Source organism: Carcharodon carcharias, chromosome 31 (genome assembly GCF_017639515.1).
Source record: "Carcharodon carcharias isolate sCarCar2 chromosome 31, sCarCar2.pri, whole genome shotgun sequence".
In the NCBI taxonomy this organism is placed as follows: Eukaryota; Metazoa; Chordata; class Chondrichthyes; order Lamniformes; family Lamnidae; genus Carcharodon; species Carcharodon carcharias.
The window spans coordinates 15545490-15571795 of NC_054497.1; the positions used below are offsets into that span (position 1 = coordinate 15545490).

The 26306-nt window shown below is 49.9% G+C and overlaps 1 protein-coding gene across 1 annotated transcript; it reads right to left on the reverse strand.

Annotated features, from left to right (window-relative positions):
* Positions 1-1968: 1968 nt before the first annotated feature.
* Positions 1969-26306, reverse strand: ddx47 (DEAD (Asp-Glu-Ala-Asp) box polypeptide 47). Its single transcript, XM_041177510.1, has 12 exons — positions 26224-26306; positions 25785-25878; positions 23555-23743; positions 22797-22868; positions 18576-18694; positions 17651-17722; positions 16677-16793; positions 14947-15093; positions 14723-14860; positions 10812-10882; positions 4830-4959; positions 1969-2438 (listed from the first exon to the last, which is right to left on the reverse strand). Exons 1-12 carry the CDS (start codon positions 26272-26274, stop codon positions 2319-2321), a joined length of 1320 nt encoding a protein of 439 aa, XP_041033444.1. The 5' UTR covers positions 26275-26306; the 3' UTR covers positions 1969-2318.

The following is a 26306-nucleotide window of genomic DNA, read 5'->3' on the forward strand; positions in this document are numbered from 1 at the left end:
CTTCAACTCGACTCTTCTGTCCACCGGCTATGTTCCTCGATTCTAAGACACCAAAAATCGTTTGCCTCGGCCTTAAATACATCCAACAATGGAGATTCCACAATCCTCTGCAGTAGAGAATTCCAAAGATTTGCAACCCTTTGAAATTCTCTTCATCTCACGTCTTAAATGGCCGTCTCTTCAACCTGAGACTGTGCCTCTGTGGTTTAGACTGCAGCAGAAAACCTGTGTCCATCCTGTAAAGCCCCTTTAGAGTCTTGTAATTTTCAATGAGATCATCTCTCATTCTGCTAAACTCCAGAGAATACAGGCCCAATTTACTCAGCCTCCCATCAAAGAACAATCCTCTCAACCCAGGGACCAATCTAGATCCATAACAAGAAGGTACAAAATCTAGCCCAGTTTATTCAGTTTGGGCAGGTCCAGCCAACAGCTGGATGCTGGAAATCCAAAACAATAACAAAAATACCTGGAAGAACTCAGCAGGTCTGACAGCATCTGCGGAGAGGAACACAGTTAACGTTTCGAGTCCGAATGACCCTTCAACAGAACTAAGTAAAAATAGAAGAGAGGTGAAATATAAGCTAGTTTAAGGGGGGGTGGGACAAGTAGAGCTGGATAGGGGGCCAGTGATAGGTGGAGATAACCAAAAGATGTCTCAGACAAAAGGACAGAGGTGTTGAAGGTAGTGATATTATCTGAGGAATGTGCTAATTAAGGGTAGAAAGCAGGATAAGCAGGATACAGATAGCCTTAGTGGGGGTGGGGTGGGGTGAAGGAATCAAAAAAAGGCTAAAAGGTAGAGATAAAACAATGGATGGAAATACATTTAAAAATAATGGAAATAGGTGGAAAAAGAAAAATCTATATAAATTATTGGAAAAAAAGGGGGGGGGGGGGGAAATCGGAAAGGGGGTGGGGATGGAGGAGAGAGTTCATGATCTAAAATTGTTGAACTCAATATTCAGTCCAGAAGACTGTAAAGTGCCTAGTCGGAAGATGAGGTGCTGTTTCTCCAGTTTGCGTTGAGCTTCACTGGAACAATGCAGCAGGCCAAGGACAGACATGTGGGTATGAGAGCAGGGTGGAGTGTTGAAATGGCAAGCGACAGGAAGGTCTGGGTAATGCTTGCAGACAGACCGAAGGTGTTCTGCAAAGCGGTCACCCAGTCTGCGTTTGGTCTCTCCAATCTAGAGGCAACCGCATTGGGAGCAGCGAATGCAGTAGACTAAATTGAGGGAAGTGCAAGTGAAATGCTGCTTCACTTGAAAGGAGTGATTGGGCCCTTGGACAGTGAGGAGAGGGAAAGGGGCAGGTGTTGCACCTTCTGCGGTAGCATTGGAAGGTGCCATGGGAGGGGGTTGAGGTGCAGGGGGTGATGGAGAAGTGGACCAGGGTGTCCCGGAGAGAACGATCCCTGCGGAATGCCGCCGGGGGGTGAAGGGAAGATGTGTTTGGTGGTGGCATCATGCTGGAGTTGGCGGAGGCTGGTGGGGTGATAAGTGAGGACAAGGGGGCCCTATCATGTTTCTGGGAGGGAGAAGAAGGTGTGAGGGCGGATGCGCGGGAGATGGGCCAGACGCGGTTAAGGGCCCTGTCAACCACTGTGGGTGGAAAACCTCTGTTAAGGAAGAAGGAGGACATGTCAGAGGAACTGCTTTTGAAAGTGGCATCATCAGAACAGATGCGACGGAGGCGAAGGAACTGAGAGAATGATCAGAAAATGACCAAAGACTCCTTCACTCATTGGGGAGCAGAGAGAGATCACAGTCAGGTATAAGTGGCACTTAGGGCTAGAGGGGTTTGCAGAGATGGCCAGTGGGGATGGGGGGGGGGTGGACAGCCATAGCGGGATCTGTAAACAAGAGAACAGGCAGGCTCCAGGAAAACTTTCAGACAGCAGATTTCATGCGTTATTTAGTTACACTGCTGGATAAATATTGTATCTGGCACATCCTGACACCATGGAAGCATTAATTGGCTGCGTTTATTTAAGAGATGTTAAATCTTGCACGGTTTTAAACATTTCTCAAATGACACTTAGCAAGTTGAGGATTTGTTTTAAATAGTAACACAATTTTGCTGCTATTTATCCAAGGAAACTGTGATGGAGAAAGAGAACATTGTGTTGCTGAATAAATGGCAGGTGTGTCATTGCAAAAAGACACATTCTCATCAGTTTAATGACAATAGTAAAGTCTTCACAACAGATATCGGAGGAAGTGTATCAAACTGATAGATTTCAGCTATGGGCAAGTATATAAAATATAAATAATAGATCCAATCTGAAAAGAATTTGAGCACATTGTCTGTGTTTTTTAACGTGGCCTTTTTCTCATTTTGCCTCCTGATACTTTTTGCCTGATACCCAGCGATTCTTCTGTATCATCAGCCTCTTCACGTGGGCGTTTCCTCTTCTCCCCCTGCTCTTTTAGCTCCTGTTGAAAGCACAGATGTTCAGTGTTACAGTAACCACTTGGTCCCCAAGAGTCACATCTGTGACACACCTTAATGAACCCGCTGGTCCTTACATGGAACAGCCTGAGCCAAACGGTGGCTGGTTTCGGCCAAGTGTTTACAAGCAAAGGAAAAACTGGCCACAGATGCAGTGTCACTTCCTGTCCAGGCATTGCCTTTAGTTCGTCTCTTGTATATGCTGTGGGGGTGAAGGGGACAGGTCTATAAAGTTCCTACAATAAAACACAACGTCTCATACCCACTGAAAATCGCAAACATTCCTGCTCCTGTAGTACACATAGTACCAATCCTGCCCCCTCCATCGGCACATGTACTTTACTCAAGGTGTCAGACACAAATCCGCAGACAGTCCACCACTGTCGGGCAACACCTTACACACACACGCCCCTCATGTGCATATACAGACTTCACATTATCATAGGTTTCTGCTGTGTTTGGTAACGTTCAGCTTGGGACAGGAGAAAATGAATACACATTGGCTTGTGTAGTGCTGAAAATTGGAAAATAATGTTGATTAAACTGCTAATCTTACTGCAGTTTAGTCAAAATAAGCGGTTTTTATTTCTTGGCCACAACAATTCTAATTTTTGGCTAAAGAATGATGTAATGTTCCTGATTTGGCACGGGATAGTGTGATCTGTAATGGGATACTGTCTCAGTTGAGGAATCCACCAGCAAAGCTCCTGCCAGGGTGCCAATAACACTTGTGCCAGATCCAGATGACATAATGGACACAGTGTGTGCACCATATCCCAGGATGAACTTTCCCAGCACGTGGAAAACCCAGTAACTGTGTTGGGAAGGCAGCAAAGGCCAGAGCAGCTGAGGTGGGATTTGTCTGTGTGGGTCGATCAGTGCTATTGCCACTGGGGTGGATCCTGGATTATGCTGCTCCTGTTAAATTAAATAAAACACAGGCTGGTATGTAGCCCAGCGCAATTTATATAAGCTGGCAAGAGCTCAGCGTTTATGTTTTGGGACTGGGACTGAATACCAGGGCTGCAGGGTTACAGAAAAACAATGATTTCACAAATTATTGAGGTCACTGGAAATTTTCCACAAGCGTCTGAACAAGTTTTGAATGTTTGCCAGCGCTTGGTGTTGCTACAGAGAAAGAGAATCGGTTCACTTCCTCGGTGATTCTGAGTCTTGCTAAGGTTTGGTTCCATGGGCACCAGCTGCCCTCAGATACCTTGCCTATGAGAATATTCACACATGGAGTTTCGAAGTCCACTCCTGCTCACCATTCAGCTCAGGGGTCTTAATCGTGCCCAGTCCTGACATTAACATGTGCCTTTCAGCAACAGTCACAAGATAGTGATCAGGGGTAGAACACTTAGCTGACTTCCTGCCCCTCCCCATTCCCTCCATCCATCAGAGACCAAGTACAGAGCCCTTGAAAACAAGTAACTGAGCACATTCCAGGGGATTAAACATCTTCCTTAGCTGTGTGCTCGGTATCAAGGAGGGAAGTGCAAGAAAGGTTTTCCATTATTTTGTGAAAATGTATCGGAGTTGTTACTAACTAATCTCCTGTTACTGTGATTCATCTCGAACTGTCAACTCTGTGAACTTACAGCACAGTGCAGGAGTCAAACACAATGATTCAGACAGAAAACACACAGTCCAGGTCTGTTACATTGGGCCAAACCACTTCCTTTAAACAAGTTTTGGTTGAATTACAACCACTTCCTACCCATCCTAAGCAATGGAGGCCCTAACACAACATATTTACAAAATAGTTCCATAGCTGGGCTAAGAGCAGTTTTGTCATTTGGCTTACTTAAGACATCCATGTGTTGGGAGAATTTTGCAGCTGAGCAATATATTTTTACAATGTGGCAACACTGTTCTTGGGCAGATGACAGGCATAGTTCAACACACAAAACCATGAATCAGTTCAGTTTAGAACAGGATAATGAAATGCCCCTTAAATATCATGATTTTACATTGAGGAGAGGTAAGACACCTTGTTCTGCAGAAACAAGGATCAATTAAGCTGCTAATATTTAGATAAAGCCATAGAAAGAGTTAAATAGATCCTTGGCTTTTGGAGACCGTGGATCTTAAGCGAGGACTTTAGGCTGAAGCACTGCATAGAGCGTTTGGTACCAATTATAGAAAGGATATCACGGAAAAGGTGCAGCACAGATTTAGAAATGTTACTAGGTTTGGGAGTTAAAGTTGTAAAGAGAGATTTAAGAAGTTTGGGCTAAGATGATAAAAGGGATCTAGACTGAGGGATTACAGTAACAATAACTAACGATAGATTTATAGCCTCCCTCAATATTACACATCACTGAAATCCTAATGTCAATACTATACAGGATTTGAGTGAGAACCCCACATACCAGCCGTGCGAATCTCTGAGCTTCTGCCACTCGTTCCACCAGCAGCATCACTTCTTCTTCTTGTGTGGGGAAAGCTGGAAGCTTCTTTCCAATCAGGTGCTCAATCCTCTGGAACAGCTCCACATCGTACCTGTCGATGATATGAGCGCATTAATAACTGGAGCTGTTAGGCCGTGCAGCAGAGAACCATAGTGCATTACATCAACAACTAACTGGCAATGTTTCCATAAGAAATAGGAGCAGAAGTTGGTGATTCTGCCCTTTGAGCTTGCCCCATAATTCAATAAGATCATGGCTGATCCTCTGTCCCAATTCCACTTTCCCATTCTTTTCCCCTGTCCCTGAATTCCCTCGGTACCCAAGCATCTATCAACTCAGTCTTGAATATACTCAATGATGGAGCATCCATAACTCTCTGGGGTAGAGAATCACAACCTGCTGAGTGGAGAAATATCTCATCTCAGTCCTAAATAGCTGACCACTTATTGAGAATGTGCCCCCATATTCTAGATTCCATAGCCCGGGGGAAATATTTCATCAGCATTTACCCTGTCAAACCCTGTAAGAATTTTATATGTTTCAATGAGATCACCTTACACTCTTCTAGGGAATATAGGCCTTGTCTACTTAATCCTCCTCTTGGGTAATCCTCTCCTTCCAGATATCAACCAGTGAACCTTTGCTACACTCCCTCAAGGGCAAGTATATCCTACCTTAGGTAAGGAAACTAAAACTGTGCACAATATTCCAGGTGAGGCCTCATCAATGCTAATAAATATAGTAAGGCTTCTTTACTCTATTACTCCAATTCCTTTGTAACAGAAGCCAGCATTCCATTTGCCTCCCTACTTGCTTGCTGTACCAGCATACTAACTTTCTGGGGTTCATATACAAAGATATGTTACTTTATACAGTTCTGCTGCTTTGCTGTTGCGTCCCTAAACCTCTCCCCACCCTCTCTCTTCCTATAAGAGGCACCTTGAAATCGACCTCTTTGACCAATTTGTGGTCACCTGTTCCTAATATTGCCTTCGTGGCTCGGTGTCAATTCTATTTGATAATGGCTCCAGTGAAGTGCCTTTGGATGTTCCACTATGCTAAAGGCACTATATAAATGCAAGTTATTGTTGTCTTCCATGTCCTGGAAGCTCCCGTATCTTGTGTGTGTGTGCATGTGATTGTGGTTGGTGGGAGGATGGCGGGTATTTGCACATCACGCATGAGCCTATACATCTCAGTTAAGCTTGATCCAACCTCAGTGTCTCCCTGTTACCCCCTCTCACCCCAAACACAAACGTAGAGCATTTGGGAACAAGAAGCCCAGTGACCCAAGTCAAGGTGGGTGAGGCAAGGAAGAGGCAGGCATGAATGCACTTCAAACAAACAGCCTTGGCAAAGTTTGGACATGGGGTGTGAATTCAGTTCCTGCACAAACATTAGCTTCCTGCACTTGAGAACCATTCTATCCCAGCACTGCACAGTTTCAAAAATTCAACTCATTTCCAGGGTGCGAGTTTTCAATTATTGAACGTCAGAATCCTGTGTGTCTGAAGGGAGCTGAACTTTGCTTCTGCTGCTTGGAATGAAAAGGCATCAGGTAAAGTGAGCTCACTCAGGGAGCAGCTGTCTTGCTCTCCAAGTTATCGAGGCCCAGCAGTTATAAATCCAAAAGACTTCAGCGAGTTTGGGGCTGCTTATGATTTTCTTTTTTGTTGATAAAAATTTCCATTGTAAAACTAGCTGTTTTTGGTTCCCTCCCACCCTCACTCCACTCCCAGTCACACAGTGTTGGTTGTAACATCACGGGGGCTGGATCTCTATCTGCCACAGCTAAAGTTGGATGACTGCACTAAATTACAAACATGTTTTGCTCGGTCCCAGTTTGTTTTACTTGGCTCTGGTGGGTCGCAGAGGACAGGCCACCACGAGCTGCCCCCAGTCAGTCGATGATCTGGGCTAGAACAGCAGCAGGTGCTGAGATGGATGCTACAAGCAGAGTCCCCATCATACAAGCACCTGAAACTCAGCTGCCTGGGGACAGAAGCAGCAGCATTCAGACTGCGCTCCATGCAATCAGCTCAATGTAGTGGGCCAGTTCTCCCCCCAGCTATGGCACCACCTCAGATGGTCAAAGTACAGTTAGGGCCAACCAAAGACCTGAAAGCCTTGCTGTTCCCAGACACTGAACCTTCTCCCGAGGGAGTGCTGCACTGTTGGAGGTACCATTCTTCAATGACTTGGATGCAAAACATCCCATGATATCATTTCAAAGAGCAAAAGAGTTCTCCCCAGTGTCCTGGACAATATCTTCCCTTCAACCAACCTCACTAAATTAAAACAGATTATCTGGTCATTATCAGACTGCTGTTTGTGGGATCTTGCACAATTTAGTTTTATTCTTTTATGGAATGTGGGTGTCACTGGCTGGGCCAGCATTTGGTGCCCATCCCTAATTGCCCTTGAGAAGGTGGTGCTGAGCCACCTTCTTGAAACGCTGCGTCCATGTGGTGTTTGTACACCCACAGTGCTGTTAGGAAGTTCCAGGATTTTGACCCAGCGACAGTGAAGGAACGGTGATATATTTCCAAGTCAGAATGGTGAGTGGCTTGGAGGGGAACTTCCGGTTGGTGGTGTTCCCATGTGTGTGCTGCCCTTGTCCTTCTAGATGGTAGAGGTCACAGTTTGGAAGGTGCTGTCTAAAGGTGCCTTGACGAGCTGCTGCAGTGCATCTTGTAGATGGTACACATTGCTGCCAGCGGGGGGAATGGATGTTTAAGGTGCTGGATGGGGTGCCAATCAAGCAGGCTGCTTTGTCCTGGATGGTATTCAGCTTCTTGAGTGCTGTTGGAGCTGCACTTATCCAGACAAGTGGAGAGTGTTCCATCACACCCCCAACTTATGCCTTGTAGATAGTGGACAGGCTTTGGGGAGTCAGGGAGTTGGTTACCCAGCCTCTGACCTGCTCTTGTAACCACAGTTTTTATATTGCTAGTCCAGTTCAGTTTCTGGTCAATGGCAACCCACAAGATGTTGATAGTGGGGGTTCAGCGATGATAATGCCATTGAATGTCAAGGGGAAATGGTTAGACTCTCTCTTGTTGGAGATGGTCATTGCCTGACACTCGTGTGGCACAAATGTTACTTGTTACCCCAAGACAGAATGGTGTCCAGGTCTTGATGCATATTGTGCAATCATCAGTGAATATCCCCACTTCTGACCTTATGATGGAAGGAAGGTCATTGATGAAGCAGCTGAAGATGTTTGCACCAAGGACACTATCCTGAAGAACTCCTGCAGTAATGTCCTGGGACAGAGATAATTGTCTCTAACAACCATAACCATCTCCCTTTATGCAAAGTATGACCAACCCAGTGGAGAGCTCCCTCCAACCTACCTCCCCAATCCCCACTGACTTCAATTTTGCTAGGGCTCCTTGATGCCACACTCGGACAATTGCTACCTTAACGTCAAGGGCAGGTACTCTCACCTCTTCAGCTCTTTCAACCGTTTGGATTGAGGCTGTAATGAGGTCAGGAGACGAACAGTCCCAGTGGAACCCAAACTGAGCATCAGTAAGCAGGTTATTGCTGAGTAAATGCCGCTTGATAGTATTGACAACACCTTCCATTACTTTGACCCATTACTGATGGGTATGTAATTGGCCAGTTAGATTTGTCCTGCTTTTTGTGTACAGGATTTATCTGGGAAATTTTCCATATAGCCGGGTTGATGCCAGTGTTGTAGCTGTACTGAGACAGCATGGCTAGGGGTGCAGCAAGTTCTGGAGCACAAATCTTGAGTACTATTGCCCAAATATTATCAGGGCCTTTGCAGTATCCAGTGCCTTCAGTTGTTTCTTGATATCACGTGGAGTGAATCGAATTGGCTGAAGACTGGTATGTGTGATGCTGGGGACCTCAGGAGGAGGCCCAGATGGATCATCCACTCGGCGCTTCGGGCTGAAGATTGTTGCAAATGCTTCAGCCTTGTCTTCTGCACTGATGTGCTGGGCTCCCCCATCATTGAGGATGGCGATATTTGTGGAGCCTCCTCCTCCAGTGAGTTGTTTAATTTTCCACCATCATTCATGACTGGATGTGACAGGACTGCAAAGATTTGATCTGATCCGTTGGTTGTGGAACTGCTTAGCTCTATCATATGCTGCTTCCGCTGTTTAACATGCAAGTAGTCCTGTGTTGTGGCTTTACCAGGTTGACAGTTCATGTTTAGGTGCTGCTCCTGGCATGCCCTCCTGCTCTCCTTATTGGACTTGGCCATTTCAGTTCCAGCAGTTCAAAAGTGACGACTCAACTGTGTTCTGGTGAAGAGTCAGACGGACTCGAAACGTTAACTGTGTCCCTCTCCGCAGATGCTGTCAGACCTGCTGAGGTTTTCCAGATATTTTTGTTTTTGACTCAAGTGAACTGTTGTTCAAGACCACAACACTGGCTGCACATCGCTTTGGGACGTGCTGAGGTCAGTAAAGGCGCTACATAAATGCGAGTATTTCCTGAAGGGAGTCACAGAGTTGCTAACACTTTACAAATAAGCTGACCCTGTGCTGGTGGAATGAAGTGTCTGGCTGTAGACCGGTTGGTCTCAGACTGACCGCACGGTTAGTGCTATCTTTTTCCAAAGCTGCCCCTTCATCAGCATTTCTCCAACGGTTCACCTAGGGCCACTGAAATCACACTCACTACTCTGGGTAATCTCACGAGTAAACTCGCTCCTTTCCCCTGCTTCCCAGAGTATAAAGAGGGCAAAATAAACAGTAGAAACTGGAACCAGAAGGGGTTCAGTGAGGTAATGAGCTCTACGTTGTGAGTTGGGGCCATCAAAACTACATGGTCCCAATGCAAGACACAGAGCAGCAGAACTGGAACAAAATCACCCCCAAGGTAACGCAGGACCAATGCCTGATAGGGCAGTGCGTGTGCCACGGGGCAGTGCGTGTGCCGCTGGAAGAGTTTCAATCACTTCTTAAAATAAAGTTTTTTTCAATTTTTAACCTCAGCACTGAGCAGAGTCACAAGAGCACTTGTTAATATTTAACAGGCAGCCCTTCCAGCAGCTGAATGAGTTAATCCAGGCCCAGAGAGCCTGCTGATTAGAGGCAGAGCACAGGCACATTGAGTTAGTCAGACACTGGTGCTGGGGAGCAGCAAACAGTGACAAATTATCCTCCTGATCACTACACAGTGACTCCTGTCCTCCTCGGCTTCTGTGTAGGAGACTGGACTGAGCTCAACAGTGCTGCTCAAATGGTCAAATAGCCCATAACAATCTGCCCAAGCTCACAGGTGAAGACACTCATTTGGGCAAGGTGATGAAGGGTAAATGGATATTGTGGAACCTGCAGAGAGGGGATATGTGAAATGAGATTCAGGTAAGACAGCCCAAGGGAAGTGGTCAGAGACACAGTCCCTCAGTGAAAATTTGAAGCTCACTCCTGCTTGCACATAAGGTTTTCAGCACTGCTCCAAGTCCCTATCCACCCAAATGGCCTCAACAAACTGAAAATTATCCTATGCCCAGACAAAACACTACCACAAGCCTCAAAAAAAGATTAGTCCCAGATGGGACTCCTAAATTAAAATCATAACATTCCTCAATATCCTTCTAAAGCTTCCAATTAACTCGACAAATTGTAAAGATTTGAGACTTAGTAAGCACAAGTGAAATTCGGAGCCTGGGTTAAAGCTGTAGTTATCAGGGGCAGGGGCCTGTCTTTCAGCAAGCTGTTTATTAGTTCAGAGGTTAGTGCACAGGTGGATGTCTCCTCACATGTTCCATAAACCAGCTGCCCTGCAGCAGTGGGGTGTGGAAAATTCTGGGAGCCCAAACTCAAAATACAAAATGGGACACATACCCCCTCCCCAGAATATCACAAATTGTTTCAGTCTGTTACTCTGTTTCAGAGGCAGGAGCGGGTGAAAGGGAAAACAGTGACTGAGGCTCTAGAATAAAGAAGCAAAACTCACTGGCTGACAAAGGTGATGGACTTTCCTGAGCGTCCAGCTCTGGCTGTCCTCCCCACTCGATGAATGTAATCCTGGAAGGTAAACATTAAGCAACATGAAACCAGCACAGACAGGAGCAGGATATCTGAGCACTTACCCAACACATCAACTGAGATTAGCGCACAGCAGGGGGGAAGCACAGCCAGCAGAACGGGGGGGGGAAACGCGGCAGGGAGAGTGGGGGGGGAACGCGGCGGGGAGAGTGGGGGGGGGAACGCGGCGGGGAGAGTGGGGGGGGGGAAGGCGGCGGGGAGAGTGGGGGGAAGGTGGCGGGGAGAGTGGGGGGTAACGCGGCGGGGAGAGTGGGGGGTAACGCGGCGGGGAGAGTGGGGGGTAACGCGGCGGGGAGAGTGGGGGGGAAGGCGGCGGGGAGAGTGGGGGGGAAGGCGGCGGGGAGAGTGGGGGGGAAGGCGGCGGGGAGAGTGGTGGGGAAGGCGGCGGGGAGAGTGGGGGGGAAGGCGGCGGGAAGAGTTGGGGGGGTAACACGGTGGGGAGAGTGGGGGACGAGGCGGCAGGGAGAGTGGGGGGAAGGTGGCGGGGAGAGTGGGGGGGAAGGCGGCGGGGAGAGTGGGGGGGGGAAGGCGGCGGGGAGAGTGGGGGGGAAGGTGGCGGGGAGAGTGGGGGGGGAAGGTGGCGGGGAGAGTGGGGGGGAAGGCGGCGGGGAGAGTTGGGGGGGTAACACGGTGGGGAGAGTGGGGGACGAGGCGGCAGGGAGAGTGGGGGGAAGGTGGCGGGGAGAGTGGGGGGGGGAAGTCGGCGGGGAGAGTGGGGGGGGAAGGCGGCGGGGAGAGTGGGGGGGAAGGTGGCGGGGAGAGTGGGGGGGAAGGCGGCGGGGAGAGTGGGGGGGGGAAGGCGGCGGGGAGAGTGGGGGGGGGAAGGCGGCGGGGAGAGTGGGGGGGAAGGTGGCGGGGAGAGTGGGGGGTAACGCGGCGGGGAGAGTGGGGGGTAACGCGGCGGGGAGAGTGGTGGGGAAGGCAGCGGGGAGAGTGGGGGGGAAGGCGGCGGGGAGAGTTGGGGGGGTAACACGGTGGGGAGAGTGGGGGACGAGGCGGCAGGGAGAGTGGGGGGGAAGGTGGCGGGGAGAGTGGGGGGAAGGCGGCGGGGAGAGTGGGGGGTAACACGGCGGGGAGAGTGGGGGGTAACACGGCGGGGAGAGTGGGGGGGGTAACACAGCAGGGAGAGTGGGGGGGAAGGCGGCGGGGAGAGTGGGGGGGGGAACGCGGCGGGGAGAGTGGGGGGGAAGGCGGCGGGGAGAGTGGGGGGGGGAACGCGGCGGGGAGAGTGGGGGGGGGGAAGGCGGCGGGGAGAGTGGGGGGAAGGTGGCGGGGAGAGTGGGGGGTAACGCGGTGGGGAGAGTGGGGGGACGAGGCGGCAGGGAGAGTGGGGGGAAGGTGGCGGGGAGAGTGGGGGGGGGAAGGCGGCGGGGAGAGTGGGGGGGGGAAGGCGGCGGGGAGAGTGGGGGGAAACGCGGTGGGGAGAGTGGGGGGGGGAAGGCGGCGGGGAGAGTGGGGGGGAAGGTGGCGGGGAGAGTGGGGGGTAACGCGGCGGGGAGAGTGGGGGGGGGAAGGCGGCGGGGAGAGTGGGGGGGGGAAGGCGGCGGGGAGAGTGGGGGGGGTAACACGGCGGGGAGAGTGGGGGGGGGAAGGCGGCGGGGACAGTGGGGGGGTAACACGGTGGGGACAGTGGGGGGGAAACGCGGTGGGGAGAGTGGGGGGGGGTAACACGGTGGGGACAGTGGGGGGGAAACGCGGTGGGGAGAGTGGGGGGGAAACGCGGTGGGGAGAGTGGGGGGGAAACGCGGTGGGGAGAGTGGGGGGTAACACGGTGGGGACAGTGGGGGGGAAACGCGGTGGGGAGAGTGGGGGGGAAGGTGGCGGGGAGAGTGGGGGGTAACACGGTGGGGACAGTGGGGGGGAAACGCGGTGGGGAGAGTGGGGGGGAAACGCGGTGGGGAGAGTGGGGGGTAACACGGTGGGGAGAGTGGGGGGTAACGCGGCGGGGAGAGTGGGGGGGAAGGCGGCGGGGAGAGTGGGGGGGAAACGCGGTGGGGAGAGTGGGGGGGGGGGAAGGCGGCGGGGAGAGTGGGGGGGGAAGGCGGTGGGGAGAGTGGGGGGGAAACGCGGTGGGGAGAGTGGGGGGGAAACGCGGTGGGGAGAGTGGGGGGACGAGGCGGCAGGGAGAGTGGGGGGAAGGTGGCGGGGAGAGTGGGGGGGGGAAGGCGGCGGGGAGAGTGGGGGGGGGAAGGCGGCGGGGAGAGTTGGGGGGGGAAGGCGGCGGGGAGAGTGGGGGGTAACACGGTGGGGACAGTGGGGGGGAAACGCGGTGGGGAGAGTGGGGGGGGGGTAACACGGTGGGGACAGTGGGGGGGAAACGCGGTGGGGAGAGTGGGGGGGAAGGTGGCGGGGAGAGTGGGGGGTAACACGGTGGGGAGAGTGGGGGGGAAGGTGGCGGGGAGAGTGGGGGGTAACACGGTGGGGAGAGTGGGGGGTAACACGGTGGGGAGAGTGGGGGGTAACACGGTGGGGAGAGTGGGGGGTAACACGGTGGGGACAGTGGGGGGTAACACGGTGGGGACAGTGGGGGGGAAACGCGGTGGGGAGAGTGGGGGGGGGTAACACGGTGGGGACAGTGGGGGGGAAACGCGGTGGGGAGAGTGGGGGGGAAGGTGGTGGGGAGAGTGGGGGGTAACACGGTGGGGAGAGTGGGGGGGAAGGTGGCGGGGAGAGTGGGGGGTAACACGGTGGGGAGAGTGGGGGGTAACACGGTGGGGAGAGTGGGGGGTAACACGGTGGGGAGAGTGGGGGGTAACGCGGCGGGGAGAGTGGGGGGGAAGGCGGCGGGGAGAGTGGGGGGGAAACGCGGTGGGGAGAGTGGGGGGGGGAAGGCGGCGGGGAGAGTGGGGGGGGAAGGCGGTGGGGAAACGCGGTGGGGAGAGTGGGGGGGAAACACGGTGGGGAGAGTGGGGGGGAAACGCGGTGGGGAGAGTGGGGGGGGAAGGCGGCGGGGAGAGTGGGGGGGGGGAAGGCGGCGGGGAGAGTGTGGGGGGGAAGGCGGCGGGGAGAGTGGGGGGGGGAAGGCGGCGGGGGAGAGTGGGGGGGGAAGGCGGCGGGGAGAGTGGGGGGGGAAAGGCGGCGGGGAGAGTGGGGGGGGAAGGCGGCGGGGAGAGTGGGGGGGGAAGGCAGCGGGGAGAGTGGGGGGGAAACGCGGTGGGGAGAGTGGGGGGGAAACGCGGTGGGGAGAGTGGGGGGGGAAGGCGGCGGGGAGAGTGGGGGGGGGAAGGCGGCGGGGAGAGTGGGGGGGGGGAAGGCGGCGGGGAGAGTGGGGGGGGGGAAGGCGGCGGGGAGAGTGGGGGGGGAAGGCGGCAGGGAGAGTGGGGGGGGAAGGCGGCGGGGAGAGTGGGGGGGGAAGGCGGCAGGGAGAGTGGGGGGGGAAGGCGGCGGGGAGAGTGGGGGGGGGAAGGCGGCGGGGAGAGTTGTGGGGGGGAGCACAGTGGTGAAGATGGGGCACAGTGAAGCTGCACACTCTGATAGGTGGCAGTTACACACTATAACTTCACCCACTCCCCTCTGCACCCGAGGGCTTGGGCACTGAGTGTCAGAAGCCTCAGCATTGCAGCTGGTCCCAACCCAACCTCACTCTAGGCTCCGAGGTCAGCAGAGCAGGAGCAGAACTTCTAGCTGGTATTTCTCTCCGCTCACATGTACCGTAGTCACCAACCTCCTGATAACACTAGTTGGCATCAGATTTTCAGACAGTGATGATGTGGAGCAGACTAACACTAGTTACACCTTAAGTAAGGGGAAGTGCAACAGAGCCCATAACTGCTCCGTGATGAGGTGCTGTTTTCGATATCATCAGGCTACAAGCCTTACCTTAGAATGGGTGGGAATGTCAAAGTTTATAACCACATCTACATGTGGAATATCCAGCCCACGGCTTGCTACGTCTGTGGCCAGCAAAACCGACCGAGACTTAGCCTTGAATTTATTCAAAGCTCCCAATCGTTTGTTCTGCAATTTATAAAAAAAAAAACAAAATAAGTAATGGTTTATGCCACAGGACAGACAGTGTCATTGTGTAAAGAGCAGCAGCCCACCTGATTCATTTGGCCATGTAAGGGAATGGCGGTAAAGCCCAGATTGCGCAGCAGCAGTGCCGTGCGCTGTGCGTTATTACACGTGCCACAGAAGATGATGAAGGAATTGCCGGCCAGCTCGTTTAGAATGGAAACCAGGTAACAATCCTAGGAAAAGAAGCATCAAACTTTCAAACAATCCTGGGAACTCAGAAACAATCAGCAGGTGCATTTCCAGTCATCTGTACATTATACCTTTATCCACACATTCACCCCACCCACAAAACTACATCGGCTGTCATGATATTTGTGCCCATCCTAAGTTGGTATGTCAACATTTCCCATGTCACAGCGTAATTGCAGCACTGGCCACGAAGTGGCTCTGTGGAGTGAGTTCTGAAGTATCTCTCGACTCCATCTTGTAGGAATAAAAACTCTTCCATTCGCCAAGGGCAAGGCTGAGGGAAATATGCAAATATTCTTTAAAAACAGGCTCAAATACAACTGGAAAAACATCTGCACTTATACAACTCAGGGGAATAAAGGATTTGCATTTGAAGAAAGGGCCTTTTGTAACGTCAGGATAACTACCTAACAGGGCAGACAGGGTTTTGGCTTCATGACTTGTTACAATCCCGTTAAAGAGACTGTTAACGGTTAAAGAGAAATTCAAAACCCCTATTATCTGCTGAAAGAACAAAGCCACAAGATTCCATGGTTTAAACAAATGCTATCACTGTACAAGAATCGAACAAAGCAAACACTAACTATAATTATACTTTAAACAAAAAAAAATGCAGAATCACTAGTACTTTAAGACGAAAATCTTCAACTGAACCTTGCCCTTTCCATTTTAACCTCTCCTGCTCCTCAGGAAGTCTTTAGCTACTTATTAGACTCCTGAAGGTTCCTTCATATTCTGGGACCAAACCAAAGTGCCACAGCTCTCAGGAATTCAATTCTATTCTCCTCAGTGGTCCTTCTATCCTCCGAGGTATGAGCTTTCTTGGGGTCTTTCCACTGACCTCCAGCTAAGTGACCCTCCAGCCCTCCTTAGGCACCTCACAATTATGGGACACTCCAGCTCCTGCATGGGCTTCATCGCACTCTTGCTTAGTGACTCCAACTCAGAAATATCCCTGATTTTTGACAGCCCTTTTGCTTCTGGTCTACAGTTGTTTTTTTTCACTCTTAGCAGACACTTTCTTTCCCTGCCTGCCGAATTCAGGACATCCACCCACCAGTTTGGGAGCTTTCAATTCAATTCCAACCCCAAAGACCTTCTGGATCTTGAGGTCTGCATGGACAATTCAAATTTCTAATGAACTGAGGGCAATTCTCCTGGGGTCCTACTGCCTGCAGTTCCCCAGCTAAAGGAGGGTCACCTGCCATTTTATGGCTTTCAGCCTCCTAACATGGACCTCATAAGTTCACAGGGACCTTTGATGTGTAAATACTTTGGTCTGGCATCTTCTGACCTCCAGAGGTTCAGTTACCTTTCATTTAAAAATTTAATTCCCCAAAACTAACAGTTAAGCCTCTAATATTTTAATATAAACAGTTAAACTTCTAATATATTAATATAAACCATCAAATTGGATGACTGTGACAGTCTCATCTGATAGTACTTGAGGTTTCAAAGGAATCGGATAAAGATTTAAGGAAAGTAACAGTGATAATTAATTATATTCAGCCCAGAAGTCACTGGCGTCTAACAGCAGTGCTCCCAGGGTTCTAGCGACAGTCATTACCTTGAACTTTGCTGGGATGAACACATAATACTGCTGCAGTTTCTCCACAGTCTGGTACTTGGTTGAGACAGCACACTTCACAGGATCCTTCAGTGCCGCTCGCTGGAGCTTTTGTACCTGTGGGAGGACACCCGAAAGACTGAGCTCAGCATGAAATAATGAAGCAGCTTTTTAATCCATAACATTCAGTGTGGGTTCATTAACCAGTGCAAGGCCCAGAGACCTATCGACATCACAGGCACACGTACAGCAGCTCCTGAATTCTTCATTGTACTTTTGTATTTGCTGCCTTACTTTATTACTAATAAACCTTCTTTCAGTGACAGCTCTGGCTGCCTTTGACGCAGTTCTTTGGAGATTAGGAAGGGGCACCCCCAGACCGCCTCTCTGAAAGCTCCTGATGCTGCAAGTATTGCAATGACCTGCTCCAGCTTCAGTAAGAAATGCTGAGCTAGACGCAACTCACCAGGAACAGAATTAGGGCACAGGCGACAGTGTAAACAAGCCTGACAGTTCAAACTCTCTTAGTCTCTTCGGAGAACATTAAACAGGCTGTTCAAGTTGGATCAGTATGAGGGAGAAAACAAGGGGACATGAGTTATAGAGTGTAGAGCTGGGTTAGATGTCAGCAGGGACTCTTTTGTCAAACTTGGGTTGTCTGAGCTGTGCAGTGAGTGGGAACTGCAAACCTTTTGAGAGGAGGAGGTGGGAATTTACTGGGAAGTATTTGGGACAAGGAACCCGGGTAGATTATTCAACACAATGGGAATGGGATACAATTCACTCAGGTCAGAGATCGAACCTGGGACTTGGCCAGTATCACACGGAGAAACTCCCATCACATCAAGTGCCCGCTGACCACACTGGGAAACTCTCCATCGCACTGAAAACATCACCCCCCCTTCCCCCAAAATCAGGCGACACACTGACTCTGAGGCATGGGGATAGATACGTTAAAAAGTTTCTCAGCAAACCTTCTTGGTCATTGTTGCAGAAAACAGGTAGGTCTTGCGGTCTCTTGGAATCACTTTGAGAATTTTATCAACCTGCAAAATAAATGTATGGACTGATGAGGATCAGGTATCACAGGACACCCCAGAATATAACAACTAATAGACAGTGAGAATGGTACTGAGCACCAGAACATTATTATAATTTTTAAAAATCTCACATTAAACATATATTTGCTCATTACTTTATGCATATAAACTGAATGTGAATGGAACTGAAGGATTCTAATACACACAATAACCTGACAGTTTTGTCTTTGACTCATGGCTGCTCCCTGGGCAATGGCACCATCTGGTGGCTGTTATACAAATGGCAGCTCAATTCACACTGCCTCCTGAAATGAGGTTTGTCTGTCAGTGAGGGCACAAAACCCCTGAGCAGGGCATCCCCACAGCTCAGTGCTATATATTGTTGTCCTATTTTTTGATCTACCCTTTAAACACTTTCCTAAACCTGCATTTATATTCAGCACCCTTACTGACCCTAGTATGCCCCAAGTCCTTCACAGCCAATGAGGTACTTTCAGGAGCGTTGTGACTGTTGTACTGTAGGAAACGCGCCAATTTGCACAGGAAGATCCCATGAGCAGCAAAGCTATAAAAAGCCAGATGTTTTTGTGACGTTCATGGTGGAATAAATATTATCTCAGGACACTTTTTTCCCTCGGGGTGGGTGGGGGGGTGGGATTTGATTTTGGGGCAGTGAATCCCCAGAGCATGTCAATGTCTTTAGCGGGTCCCAGGGAGTCTGTTACCAAACTGGGAGAGCATCAATATCTGCTTCACTGTCCACCAGAAATCGGTGAGTTTGCTCGGTCAGATGTGGACACCCACCACTCGCCTCAGGTGAATAAGAAACACGGAAATCCGAACGCCACAGTTCACACACCTCAGTTTCAAAATCCATGTTGAGAATCCTGTCGGCCTCATCCATCACCAGGTATTTGAGCGCTCGCAGGTTAAACCCCTTTGTGTTCTGAAGGTGATCAATCAGTCGGCCCGGGGTCGCTGGCAGAGAGAGAACAATTACAGTAACAGCCTGTCCAGTGTCCGCCCAGATAACCAGGGTAACCCATCCAGTGCCCTCCCGGGGTAACCAGGGTAACCCACCCAGTGTCCTCCTGAGTAACCAGGGTAATCCACCCAGTGTCCTCCTGAGTAACCAGGGTAATCCACCCAGTGTCCTCCTGAGTAACCAGGGTAACCCACCCAGTGTCCTCCTGAGTAACCAGGGTAATCCACCCAGTGTCCTCCTGAGTAACCAGGGTAATCCACCCAGTGTCCTCCTGAGTAACCAGGGTAATCCACCCAGTGTCCTCCTTAGTAACCAGGGTAATCCACCCAGTGTCCTCCTGAGTAACCAGGGTAATCCACCCAGTGTCCTCCTTAGTAACCAGGGTAATCCACCCAGTGTCCTCCTGAGTAACCAGGGTAATCCACCCAGTGTCCTTCTTAGTAACCAGGGTAATCCACCCAGTGTCCTCCTGAGTAACCAGGGTAATCCACCCAGTGTCCTCCTGAGTAACCAGGGTAATCCACCCAGTGTCCTCCTGAGTAACCAGGGTAATCCACCCAATGTCCTCCTGAGTAACCAGGGTAATCCACCCAGTGTCCTCCTGAGTAACCGGGGTAATCCACCCAGTGTCCTTCTTAGTAACCAGGGTAATCCACCCAGTGTCCTCCTGAGTAACCAGGGTAATCCACCCAATGTCCTCCTGAGTAACCAGGGTAATCCACCCAGTGTCCTCCTTAGTAACCAGGGTAATCCACCCAGTGTCCTCCTGAGTAACCAGGGTAATCCACCCAGTGTCCTCCTGAGTAACCAGGGTAAACCACCCAGTGTCCTCCTGAGTAACCAGGGTAATCCACCCAGTGTCCTCCTGAGTAACCAGGGTAATCCACCCAGTGTCCTCCTTAGTAACCAGGGTAATCCACCCAGTGTCCTCCTGAGTAACCAGGATAATCCACCCAGTGTCCTCCTGAGTAACCAGGGTAAACTACCCAGTGTCCTCCTGAGTAACCAGGGTAATCCACCCAGTGTCCTCCTTAGTAACCAGGGTAACCCACCCAGTGTCCTCCTGAGTAACCAGGGTAACCTGCCCAGTGTCCGCCCGGGTAACCACACACCTCATGGGCCCAGCTCTGATTCAAACTCTGTCCTGTTGCTGTTCTCCACTGGGACAGTTGAGGGGGGTCACCACAAGAGGCCTCAGCATTCCTGAGCTTTCAGGGAGTGTGAGCACAGCCAGTGTTTCTGCTCAGGATCTAGTGGCTCTTGTAGAAAAGCGTGTGTTTGGACATCAAGTGAGGAAAGTACGTGGCTCAGTAACAACCCACCCCTACCCCCCACAGTCTAGAAAATCTTAATGCAATCAGGCAGGGTTTTGTGAAAAGGAAATCATGCTCGAATCATTTTTTTTTTTAAAAGAGTTGTTCGAGAAAGTAACAAGCAACATGGATAAAGGAGAATCTGTAGATGTGGTGTTCTTGCATTGTGTGATGAGATGCCATATCAAAGGTTACTACGCAAAATAAGAGCTCATGGTGTAGGGGGTAACATATTGGCATGGAGAGAGGATTGGTTAGCTAACATGAAGCAGAGAGCAGGATAAATTGATCATTTTTGGGTTGGCAAGCTGTAACTAATGGAGTGCCACAGGGACCTCAACTCTTTACAATCCTATCAATACCTTGGATGAAGGGACCAAATGTATGGTTGCTAAATTTGCTGATGACACAAAGATAGGTTGTAAGTTGTGAAGAGGACATTAGGAGCATACAAAGGGATATACATAGGTTGAGCGGGTAGGCAAATATTTGGTAGATATAGTATGGGAAAATGTGAACTTGTCTATTTTAGCAGGAGGAATAGAAAAGCAGTATACTACTTAAATGGAGTGTGTTAAGAAACCCATTGATCTCTGACTCCCTGTGTGTTAAATTAACAATCTGTGGAGATTCTAATATTTAAGGTACAGGATGTTCCAATGCTAATTACATTCGTTCCTGCCCAGTAACAAAGATGGGGCCCTCTCTCGCAGTGCTGTGATAGGTCACCAGATCAGTTCAAGGGTCAGTGAACAGGTTTTCTTGAGACAGTCAGTTTCGGGGAGTCTGCCAACTAACAAGTACCATCGATACAGGGACAGGCAGAGTTTCCAGTTAAGTTGAGTTAATAAGTTAGAGAAAAGGCTCGGGAAGCAGACTTTAAATAAAGAGAGCCATTAGGGCAAAGTAGTTTTGGAGTAGTGGCATTCTGCTTGGCACGGCCATAGACCTGAGTGTGTGCTTGTAAGCTATTGTTTGAGTGCACTTGGAAATCCAGATAAAAGGAATCTCAGAAGACGAGGCTGAAACTGTGAAGTGGGCCATTGTCAAAGCTGCCTGAGTGGAAGAGACATTTGGAGAGAATTCCACGGCACAATCTTCAAATGTGGAGATTGGAAACCCTCGTGAGAAAGATGAAGTTTCGATGAGATTGTGATAAACAATGTGACAAACTTCTGGGTGGAGTGTTGAGAAATCCATGGAGTTGGAGCTCACATTTACTCTGAATGTTGGAGTTCAAGACAAATATTGAAAATTGTTTTATCTTTCTGACCTCGTCCAGAAAAGTTTAATATTGTTTGTTCAAAACCCGTTGAATCTTGTGGCTTTATTTATTTGGTGAGCACCTTGAATCTCAAACTTCATCTACTTTAAACAAAACATTATTGGTCCCTTACCAGATCTCCCCCCACCTCCCAGGGTCTGGCCAAGGATCATAGATTGCAGAACTCTGAGGTAACGAGGGATCTGGGTGTCCTGGTGCATGAATCGCAAAACATGTATGCAGGTACAGCAAGAGATTAGGAAGGCATATGGAATGTTGGTTACTGCAAGGGGAATAGAATATAAAAGTAGGGATGTTTTGCTATAATTGTACCACATCCGGAGTACCGTGTACAGTTCTGATCTCCTTTTGTAAGAAAGGATATAATTACATCAGCAGTTCAGAAAAGGTTCACTCAACTGATACCTGGGATAAGGTGTTATTGTATGAGAAAGGTTGAACAGGTTGGGCCTTTAACCATTGGAGTTTAAAAGATTGAAAGGTGATCTTATTGAAACAGAAGATCCTGAGGGGACTCGACAGGATGGATGCTGAGAGGATGTTTCCCTTGTGGAGGGAAATCAAGAACCGGGGACAGAGTTTAAAAATAAGGAGTCTCCCATTTAAGACTGAGATGAGGAGAACTTTCTTCTCTGAGGTTCATCAGTTGAGTATTTTAAGGCTGAGTTAGTCTGATTCTTGATAGACAAGGGAGTCAAAGGTTATAGGGGCAGACAGGAAAGTAGAGCTGAGGCCACAATCAGAGCAGCCATGGTCTTATCAAATGACGAAGCAGGCTCAGCGAGGGGCTGATTGGCCTACTCCTGCCCCTAATTCATAATGTATGTCTAACAACACACACAGTGGCCACTTTTAAACAGGATCCTGCTGCATGAAAGTGTCCTCCAGCCTCACAGAAGCAATCTAACCACAGCCAAATGCTCAAGTGTAATTCAAATGTCAGACACAACATTTGACAGATAATTTACAAGTGTGGAAGATAAGGAACATGATTTTTAACTTTCCAGTTACAATCCACCTTGAATGCTCTGCTGCACTCCATCATTCATTCGTTCTCATAACAGAATTCAAATGCAGAATATGTGGCTCACACACTATAAAGAAACAGATTTGGACAGAATGGGATGCACACACTGGCACAGACTTGGGTAGAAGGGTCTCTCCCCTGGAATTGATAGCTATTCTTACTCAGGGCTAGTGGTTGGACACTCCAGTTGGCCTCAGTACCCTGGGCTAGGGGGTGGCTAGGGTTAGATGAGGTAAAGGGAGGGGAAACAGAGAAGCTGCAAGGGGTTTAACCCTATCCAGCAGCTCTGATTAGAAACGGGTTGAGGTTAAGCTGTGATGCACTCGAGCCAAGAGGCCTGCAGGTACTGACAGCCCAGGTTCACATATACAAGGACAGGGATCAGACATCATAGGGCATCAGGCAGTGGGTGGTTGCAGTGACTGTGTTCCTCCCTGGAGGGGAGCTTTGAGGGGTGTGTAAACACTCACCGATAACGACGTGAGGCTTCTTCGCCAGAGCAAGGCTTTGCGACATCATATCAATTCCACCAACAATCACCGCTGTAATCAAAAAGCAAATTCATCAGATTAGGACAGGAAGCAGCATCGTCACCTTCACACTGAGCTCAATGTATACACTCAGAAGCTGAAACATTTTAGAATCTTGTAACCAGAGAATGTGCTAAATAAACACAATCTTATTAGATTTGATTCCCTCTTTTAACAGGATCCAGCGTAAGGGGGTTTGTCTCTTATATTATGATCCTGCCACCTACAAGTCAGATTTGTGTTATTTAGACAGAGGGAATCAGGTTCCGTATGTGCTACCTTTGGGTGTCAATAACTCTAAAGCAGGAAGTTGTTTACGGGGATAGCGGGTGTATTGAGCTGCTGCATTACAGGGTTAGGAGTTTATCAATTTACCCTTCAACACTGTAACCTCACCAATCCTGTCAGGTTATTAGAGGAAGGACAGACAAGGAGTATTACTCATAATGAAAATCACCATGCCCCCTCCACCCCAACTCCCTTTCTCTGTTCCAAGTGCCCCCTCCGCTCCCCAAGCTCCTCCCTCCACTTGCCTCAGCCCCCACTCCTCACCCCTCCCAACACCCTCTACCTGCCCCCAAGCTCCTCCCTCCACCACACCCCCTTACCCCCCTCACCCCCCCCCCCCCCAACCACCACCACCACCACCCCACTCCTGCCCCACTGACATCACTTGTATCAAGTCAGAAATTACTCACTAGATTTCACTCCAATGGAAGAACCCAAAGCTTCGAATTGTTCCGAGATCTGAAAGGCGAGCTCGCGGGTTGGTGTCAGGACAAGTGCAAACAGGCGCTGGGGTTTCTCCAGGAGGGCCTGCAGAATCGGGAGGGCAAAGGCTCCTGTCTTCCCGGAGCCGGTCTCAGCCAGGCCGATAATGTCCCGTCCTGAAAGAGAGAGGATAACAAAGTAAAACAAGACTCAGCACACAGACGTACGCTAGCTTCACACTGCATTACTGCCACTAACTCCACATACAGTCCCAGAATCACAGAACGTTAGTGTGCAGAAGGAGGCCATTCAGCCCCATCACGTCTGCACCAGCTCTCCAAAAGAGCGCTATGACTCAGCACCATTCTCTTGTCTTTTCCCCCATACCTCTGCACACTGTTTCTATTTAAATAATCATCTAATGCCTTCTTGAATGCCTCGATTGAACCTGCCTCCACCACACTTCCAGGCCGTGCATTCCGGACCCGAACCACTCGCTGTGTGAAAAAAGTCTTTCCTCACATCGCATTTGCTTCTTTTGCAAATTATTTTAAATCTGTGCCCTCTCGCTCTCAATCCTTTTACAAGTGAGATCAGTTTCCCCCTATCAACTCTATCCAGCCCCCTCATGATTTTCAACTCCTCTATCAAATCCTTCTTCTCTCCAAGGAGAACAGCCCCAACCTCTCCAATCTATCCTCATAGCTGAAGTTTCTCGTCCTTGGAACCATTTGTGTAAACCTCTTGTGCACTCTCTCCAATGTGTTCACGTCCTTCCTAAAGTGTAGCGCCCAGAACTGTACACAATACTCCAGCTGAGGTCTAACTAGTGTCTTATATAAGCTCAGCATAACCTCCTTGCTCTTGTACTCTATGTCCCTATTAATAAAGCCTAGGATACTGTATGTTTTATTAACCGCTGTCCTGCCACCTTCAATGATTTATGCACACATACACCCAGGTCCCTCTGCTCCTGCACCCCCTTAACAATTGTACCCCTTATTTTATATTGTCTGTCCATGTTCTTCCTACCAAAATGCATCACCTCACACTTCTCCACGTTGAACTTCGCTAGTTTTACACTGTTACTGCCACTAACTCCCCACAACCAGTGGCAAAGTTAGAATAATGTTGCTGAAATCCAGGAAAATGATGGTCAGGAAATCTAACGAATTTCTGTCAGTGCAGAGTGAGCTTCAAAGGTAAATTGAGCATGTAATTAAAAGCAGCTGACCACTTCCTAGGGTAACAAACACTATTGCAACTTAGCATTACCAGGAGAAGCTTACAATTTGTTGCACAGATTCAGGTTGTATTCCTTTGAGTAGAGAGAAACTATTACTGGGATGGGAGGGAAAAGTCCATAACAAGGAGGTGTAATCTTACAGAATCTTAAAATTAGAGCCAGGCCTTTCAGAGGGAAGACAGGGAAAGGGTAGTGGAAATCGGGAACTCTCTCCCCATAAACAGTTGTGCAGCCTGGGGTTAACTGAAAATTTCAAAACTGAATGACAGATTTTTGTGAAGAGAAAGTGCACATTTCAGCACGATGACCTTTCATCACCTTAAATCAATTCTGGTGTAAGGTCACAGATCTGAAAAGTTAACTCTGTTTCTGCTGACCTGCTGAGTATTTCCTGCACTTTTTGACTTTAGTTCCGATTTCCAACACCAGCAGGAATTTGCTTTTGTATTTATAGGTTCCTGTTAGGCAGGGTATTAAGGATTATGGCGCCAAGGCGGGTAGACGGAATTAAGCTACAGATGAACCGCTGGCTAATCGAACGGAGAGAAAGATTTGAGGGCTAAATGGCGTTTTCTCATTCCTGGTTTATTCTGAAATTAAGAATTTGAATTTCAACAACGCTTTTCATGCCCTCAAAGCACCTCGGCGTGTTTTAGGTCCCACGAAGTGGGAGTCACGGTTGTAAGGCCGAAAGCGCAGCAGCCAATGGTGCACAGCGAGATCCCACGAACAGCAAGGCGATCACGACCAGTAAATGTTCCAGCGGCGTTGGTTATGAGATAAATATTGTCCGCGGAACACCGAGGGGAATCAGTCCCCGCTTCAGATATAACGCCGGGGAATCGTTAACATCCAAACCGCCAACAGTGGTGGTGAGATGTGTAAATGTTAACAGGGACTGGGGGAGATGTGATGGGGACATGAACCCAATGTCCAACCCTGATGGGTTGCGATGCTGTTGAACTCCTCACCTTGCAGTGCGACTGGTAAAGCTTCCTTCTGGATTTTGGTGGGTGATTTCCATCCCAGCTGTTCACAGGCCTCACACAGAACCTCAGTCACACCCTAGGGGACAAGAGACAAGAGTTAACCCCGGATTGAACTGTCCCCAGGGTTGAAGCACCCCCAGGGCCGAGAGTAACAGACCCCCACCCCCCCACCACCACCACCACAGGGAGACAGGGCCTACAGCCTCCCCCCAGGCCTGGGGGATAGATTCAAGCTCAGCAGCTTCTTGTTTCAATGGGTAACAGTGATATCAGAGAGAGAGAGAGAGAGAAACAGGGCCCGAGGCCCGAACATCGGCCCCCAGTACCTCCACCAACCCCCCCGGGGTCAGAGCACCCCCGGGTCAGGGGCCTCTCTCTCCCCCCCGCCCTCCCTCGGTCACGGACCCTCGCCCCCGGGTACCAGGTCTCGAAAAGTCCCCGGATCTTCGGCCTCGCTCGCCTCGGTCGCCATCTTCTCCCCCAGGTCGGAGCGCGCATGCGCGG

What these genes read in the sequence shown, in the direction of transcription:
- ddx47 (XM_041177510.1), bottom strand. Translation starts at nt 26,274, where the DNA reads ATGGCGACCGAGGCGAGCGAGGCCGAAGATCCGGGGACTTTTCGAGAC. An exon ending in TCATCCCAGCAAAGTTCAAG is followed by an intron (nt 15,094 to 16,676) that starts GTAATGACTGTC and finishes TTCTTTTCCTAG; the next exon opens with GATTGTTACCTGGTTTCCAT. An exon ending in TACATGGCCAAATGAATCAG is followed by an intron (nt 14,861 to 14,946) that starts GTGGGCTGCTGC and finishes TATAAATTGCAG; the next exon opens with AACAAACGATTGGGAGCTTT.